At 43.4% G+C, this 7,041-nt stretch overlaps 1 protein-coding gene across 1 annotated transcript in view; it reads right to left on the minus strand.

Moving 5' to 3' along the window:
- igf1ra (insulin-like growth factor 1a receptor) overlaps positions 1-7,041 on the minus strand; it is a 112,941-nt gene that overhangs the window by 94,484 nt on the left and 11,416 nt on the right. The window contains exon 2 of the mRNA XM_019865417.1: positions 3,092-3,658. Coding sequence (XP_019720976.1) covers positions 3,092-3,658 — 567 coding nt within the window. The remainder of the gene's footprint in view (positions 1-3,091; positions 3,659-7,041) is intronic.

Consider the following 7,041-nt stretch of genomic DNA (forward strand, 5'->3'; position numbering starts at 1 on the left):
GACTTGGACAGGTTTACTTGCTGTTCCAGAGAGAGTTGATATCAATGTGAGTGAAATATGTCTTGCTAATCCACATTCGTACTGACGCAAATTGCTGAAACAGTCCTTCAGTAAAATGTTTGCCACAAACTAACACACATTTTGGGAGTTATTCGAGGATATTAGATGGCTAAATAAACCGCAACGACAAACAGCCCATTTGATTGGACTGTTTGAGCTATGGTGATCCAAACAGCCTTAGGCAGGGGGAAACATGGGTTGTTTTTCTCACAACTTTGGGGACTTAGAGTGGGGGATGCACATTTATGATCAAAAACCTCAACAAACAGAGAATTTCATGTCAGGGCCCCATTAATTGAGGAATTCAAACAAAAACAGGACTGTTGTCTTTATTGTGCAAGCACTAATATAATGGAGGAACCAGGCTGAGGTAAGAAACGAGCTGTCACACAACGCTAACTCGTCTTCAGGAGACGGTAAAACAACGGCACACCCGAAACCAAAGCGCCCCCCACCCCCTCGCGCGAAACCAAAAGGGAAAATGCTCTAATGTCTTATGCCGACCAGGGACAAACAAATGGTGACTAACCTTACTATTTGTTGGCAACCAATACAGATTCCCCGAGGGAGGAAACCGCCACGGCTTTATTTTTCTCCTCCACGCTACCATCATGCTTTTCATTTTGATGACGCACGAGTCTCCATGGCTTGGGGTTGCGAAATATCTTACAAATGAGGTCCTTATATCCCCCTACATAGGAAGGCTCGTTTACCGTGTGCTTAGCCGGGCGTTTTCCTCCTGGAAATCTAACGAAACCTGACACTCTTGATGAGGAGGGGCGTGTTCACAAAAAATATTCATCAGGCAGAAATAAAAACGTTCAGTTCACACTTAAGGAAATGGATGAAGGTAAAATAGTCCTCCTTCAAGGTAGAGCCTCCCCATACAATGTTGCTAAATATATGTCATCCAGCCTGTAACATCACAATATGGCTTTGTTGCTGCTAAGCTAAAGCCGCAGCATCTTCCATGGCTGCTTCTTATTTTCCCACAGTGTCCCTCCCTCAAATCTTTATCTGCGGCCTCGAGACTTCAAGGCCCCTCTAGATGAATGCGTTTAGCCTGACCTTGGCCGGGGCCTCTGAGAACTCTCTTCAAAACATCCTCCTGCGTGACAAAACAACACAGGGTTTCACCATATAACAGCCCAGACACACCTCCCGCACGGAAGAAACCAACGGGACTCCAAGGTCGCGTTAACTCAAAAGCACCATTGACAACATGGTCGCGGTTTGCAGATAGGGGAGACTTCAAACAACATATATATTTTCGAGCGACGTAAATCTTTTAATTCCGTGGCCGATGTTTTATGGATGAAAACAATCAATAGCAGCACGCGGGTCAGCCCACCACGTTCACAAATCAACTGAAAGCACAATAAAGTACGGCAGGGAAACCGCTGGGGAAGTCACTAGGGAAAGGTCGCTAGCTTGATTTCCACTCTTTGTTCTAAGGGCTGCGTGGAGGAGAAGACCGGGGGATGGTTGTTTGTGACTCTCAACCGACCATGGGAGCAGTAAACAGGTCTCTGATAGAAACGTTTTCCCAGCATGATGGGCCTTGAGAGTACAAAGGAGACCAAAGTAAAGACAAAAGTTCCTGACAAAAACAATCTCTCAATGAGTTTCTCTGGAATTTCTCTTTGACATATGTGAGACATTAGATATTAAGACTTCATCCAGCAAACTCTTTTGTGATTGGCGATGCTTTACAATAAAAATTGTGAAGAATCTTTAGTGGATCCAAACGGATGACTATTTGCATATAAAGGCTTTTGAAACTAGACTGAAGGACGCCTAATTTAAGAAAAAAAAAAACCCCACTATTGGCCTCTTTATGGTGCAAACAAAAAAAAGTGCGTGACCCTCCCCGTACGCTTGAATAATCATCCCTGACCCTGACCTCCGGAAGACAATGTTGCAAACAGTGCATGGGTGGCCAAAGGAAGCAATTCGAGGAAGAGGAACATAATATGCTGAGAAGAAAAGACTCCGCGGCAGCATCAACCAATCAACTCTAACTTGGAAGCCGTGCTGGAGCCACAAAAGAGCTTGGGAATGTGGCATTGCCCATTCATCGAGGATACGTGCTTCTGATTTGAGGCTTGTTTGTGTGAATTTCCTAGTAGGATTCTCTCAAAGTACCAAACCCTGGAATTTCCCCCAAAATGGCTCCTTTGAACAAAATGCTTGACTTCCCATTCAATTTTACACAATAGCCACTAATACTTTTTCATGTTATGATGCGCATGTACATCCAAATTGTTGTTGACAGGTGAAACCGGAGACGGGGCCTAATTCTTTTTTTCTCAAACTTTTCAAGAGTCAAGGTAATTTCATATCATCCAGCTGTCTGTATAAATGGTAAATGAGCCCTTCCAAAACCCCAAAATTGTAGAATATACCATAAATATTCCACAAATTATGATACTGAAATTAAGGCCTGACACAATCATGATTTTTCTTTGGTGTCATCTCGACCCATCATAGCGTGTTACATAAAGGGCACAAAAATTCAATGAAAACTACGAAGGGGTGAGTGTTGCATCAAAAAAATTAGCATTCACCCACACACACAAAAAAAAAAAATTTGTTAAAAGCGAACCGTGAATAGGTGGGAGTCATTTGACCCCTCCTCTGAAGACATGACCTCACCACTGGACCAGAGTTAAAACAGGGATGACCCTCCACGGGATACTTCAATATGCCCCCTTTCATAAATCGTAAAAAGGAAGAAAAAAAAAAATTCCCTAAAGCAAATATTTAACTGAGAAGATCCAGACAGGTAAACGAGCTGGTTTCTTGGCAGAGCGGCGGAGGCCTCTCTAATACCTGCGGCTCTATACCGCCGCGCTCCATAAATAGCCGGAATCCAAAGGAACGAGGAATGCCTATAATGAACAGAGCGCAGATGTTTGCACTGGCGAGGTGAGGACGGAAATGAAGGGAAAACACGGCGCGGCTGGAAGGGATTTGTCCGTCGCCGTTTGCCGAGATCGTAGGAAACAAAAAGCCAGCAAACGGCGCTTACCTTTCTGACATCTGTTGGAGGTCCAGCATCGATACTCCTGTTTGTTATTGAAACTGGTCTGCTGACACAGGGGGTTGTCCTCCATGATGCCGGGGCAGACGTTATCGCACTCCTTGGCCTTCTTATTCCCACTCACGATGTTGTTGAACTCGGCGTCCATGATGAGAGACCAGTCCACCGAGTCCAAGTAGCACAGTTCGGGGTTCTTCTCGATCCGGATGGCCCCGCGGGTGACGTTCCTCAGGTTGTACAAGCCGATGTCCTTCAGGCTGGTCATCTCGTAGATCACAAGGGCATAGTTATAGAACAGGTTGCGTCCGCGGATGACACTTAGGTTGGGGAACAGCGTGCTCAGGCTGTCCAAGCCCGGTACGCGGAACAGCAGTAGGTAGTCGGTGATGACGGTCAGCTTGGGGAAGCTGAGCGAGCGGAACACTTCCTGGTTCTTGGTCTTGCTGTTGTTGGTCTTGATGAGGAGGATCTGCAGGTAACCCTCCACCACAGTGCAGTTCTCCAGGCGCTTGAACTCGCTGATGTCGTTCCGGATGTCGATGCTGGGACCGCAGACTGCAAAACAAGAGAGGAGCGCGTGTCAATGGATGATGAAGGACAGATATCAGCAGAAATGATTAATTCTTTAGCAGTTGAAGCTCAGAACAAAAGCGTTGAAATGGCCAAAACACATCCATTTTTTTTAAATGTCTTTTTTAAAATCAAGAAAAATAAAATAAAAGGAGCTACTTTTGTCATGTGTAATCAATGCGCACTATTCATGTGTTAGATGTGTGCCTTTAAGGGGCGTGGTCTAGATAATGATAGATAATGATGCTCGGCGCCGCGGTGGCGTTGGCCTGTTCATCTGCATTTGAGTGTCTAGGAAATGAGTTGTGGCCTACAGCAGCTCGCAGCAATTTTATTTACCTAACACTTTTCATATATTAAAATATGCAACACAAGGTGCTTTCCAGAGATGACCTATTGGCAGTTTTAGTGCTCTTTCTGAAATAGCAAGATGCCGCCGAAGGCTTGTCTAAATAGGAACGTAATACAGTGTCAAGGAAGTAAGATGAAGTGATACATCTTGACTGGAAGTCAAGCTTTGTATGTCAGGGAGGTGTCAAGTTTGGCCCGGGTTATCACTGGAAGTTATGGAGAGTCTTCACCTGATTGTGCAAGTGCATATGCACTTTCGGTGCATTTTTTTTCCCCAATATGGAATCCATTTATTTTAAAGGGGGAAGTAAAGTGTTTGGGGATCATAGTTTGTGATACATTTGCGGTTTGAGCGAGTGATATTGATCATTCTAAACCGTTTGAAGGTGGGGTGTCATTTACTGTATCAACCCTGCGTTGGATTAGCATCATTTTTAATCTAAACGATTTTCTGGGACCGTATAATCCTCTTCATTCAGACTGCAGGTGTTAAATTCAAGGCCCGAACGCTACATCAGCCCCCACTGCATCATTTGATGACAAAATCTCAATTCACTGTTTTCTGAAAATCTGTGCTGGAATTCATTTTTCTTCATTTTAACCGCATTTAGTTCTTTTCAGTGATGCTGGATGCATAGATTAGAGTCTCTCTCGCTCTCTACAGATTGCTAATGTGATTTTTTTGGGTGTATTATTTATCATTATTCTTATTGTATTAGTATTTTTATTATTATTAGATAGCTGCAGTATTAAGGGGTGGATTCGGCCAGTGGAGTCCCCTCCCACTGAAGGCACCACCCAGGATTGCCATTACCTTGACTAAAGAAATTGATTGCCTCAAAGAGAAAGTAAGCCACAAATTTAGACAAATGGAAAATCTTTAGGGTTCAGATTACGTTTCTGGTGGTCTGTATTAAAGAAGCAAGTCGTCAGAGTCATAAAGCGGGGTTATTATTGATGTGTTAAACATGTCAAAGCGCTCCGCATCACACGCAGTTGATTATTTCGGACGTCAAGTAGACCCAAATTGCTCCTCGTCACTTGACACCGCCGTGCCCGGAGGCATCGCGTAAACACTCGCGCACACAAATATCTTCGCAATAAAAGGCGCCATTCATTATGGATGTCAAGTGAGTCTCCTTTTCATTGGCCCTATCGATTACAACACGGGAATTAACGCTGGACTGCTTTCTCATAACGTCATTGGCTTTTACTTGAGGTTTTGGTGAGGAAGCGGTAGTTACGGCCTGCGGGTCGTGGCCGAAATGGGCAAGCAGCAACTATGGTTCTCCTTTCACACACGTGAGGACATTATAGTGAGCTTTAAAGTACAGCGATACCCCCTCAGTGCATGCATTAGTTGTGGCGCTTTTATTTTGAAGGTGGCCAACGCCGCTCGCTGGCGGCAGATTACCGTAATGCACTGTACAGTATTCACAATCCAAGTGGCGGCTCACTTGACTTCAATTTTGCAAGTGGAGGCTGGCTTGGCCGCAGTTCCATCGCGATGATTACGTTCTTGACTACCCCCACAATAACTAAAATCCGCAATATCAAAATACCCAATTTAAATGCTCATTAGCCCCTTTTTTATCGCATTTACGGCACTTTGTTCTTTTAAGGTCTTGAAAACCAATGTCAACATAACACATTTAAATACACATATTTGAGAGCAAGCAAGAGCGATGAATAACACAAAAATATTGTACAAACAGTGAGAGGTGCGTTATAAAATGAACATACAGCCATCCCTTCCTGTGGGCGTAAAAAGCAGGATGACAGCCGATGACATTCAATAATATTCAACAATAGCAAGGCTGTGCTGGAATACTTCTTGTTCGGTTCTTTCAAATTTGTCAAACTAAATAAGTGTGCCGCCCTCTGGTGCTTGACAGTGGAATTACACCCAATATAAACGAGGAAAATAAATTACGAACAGCACAAAAAAAAAAAAAACGGGATCACCCGCTTCAAAATCCTTGAAATATATAGTAATGCAGCACCTATTATGTATTTGCATGGTGTGTCATATAAAAATATAAAAAACATCGGATGTCCCGATCCGATCGCGTGATCGGAAATCGGGGTCGATCACAAGATTTTCAACTGATCTGGTATCGGTTAAAAAAAGAACGGTTTTATGATTTAAAGGTCACAAAGCTACGAAATAAACCAAATGTGCAAATGTATTGCCAAATAGAACCATAGTAGCTTCGTTTTACATTTTACAATGTTACAGTTTTTTTTTTTTCCTTTCGTAGCGATGCCTTTCATGTGACACGCACACGCACACGCACCCACCCACGGACACGTCTCCATCCCTTGCACACAACCGCGCGCAGCGACAAAGTGATGGGTTTGTCATCCTAGTTTGGAGGGAGACGCAAGCTGTAATGTGCTCGTGAATAAGTCCGCCTAAGGAATCCTCCTGGCGAAACGGCATCATCAAAGAGTTGAGAGAGTTTGAGAGTGCCACAGACAGTTTACCCAATATGACGCTTCCAAATGACATTCCTTCAAATAGAAGTTTAACGAGTGGAAATTATTTGGTGACTAGCAAGCTTGTTCCCCGCTGGTTGCACTTAACAAGGTCATAAATCATAAGTGATGTTTCTAGACCAGAGAGTTCATGCACGTACCAAAGAGCTACGTAGCCGCACGGACTTGTCATTTTAGTCCGTACAAGCCATTCAAAAACGATGTAAATGTATTCCTGACCATTAGATAAATCAAACGTGTCAAACAGAAGAATCCCTCATTCCAAATTGGTGCCACCAGGCAATTACGTGAAAATACATTTTTATGAAGCGTCGTGCACATCGATATGTATTGTGGTTAAAGTTAACATTCAATTAGCGCAAATGTCAAGGCTGTAGCACTAATCTTAAGCGAAAACCCCACTAAGAGTTTCAGTACAAAAAACTTGATCGGCTAAAACAAGTTCTGAGATGAACCAATACACACTGAAATGTGTATCATCAAATTCAGAGCTTAAAAAAAAAAAAAAAAAAAAAAAA

The sequence above is a fragment of the Hippocampus comes genome, unplaced genomic scaffold (genome assembly GCF_001891065.2).
Source record: "Hippocampus comes isolate QL1 unplaced genomic scaffold, H_comes_QL1_v1.1 scaffold42, whole genome shotgun sequence".
Lineage (NCBI taxonomy): Eukaryota > Metazoa > Chordata > Actinopteri > Syngnathiformes > Syngnathidae > Hippocampus > Hippocampus comes.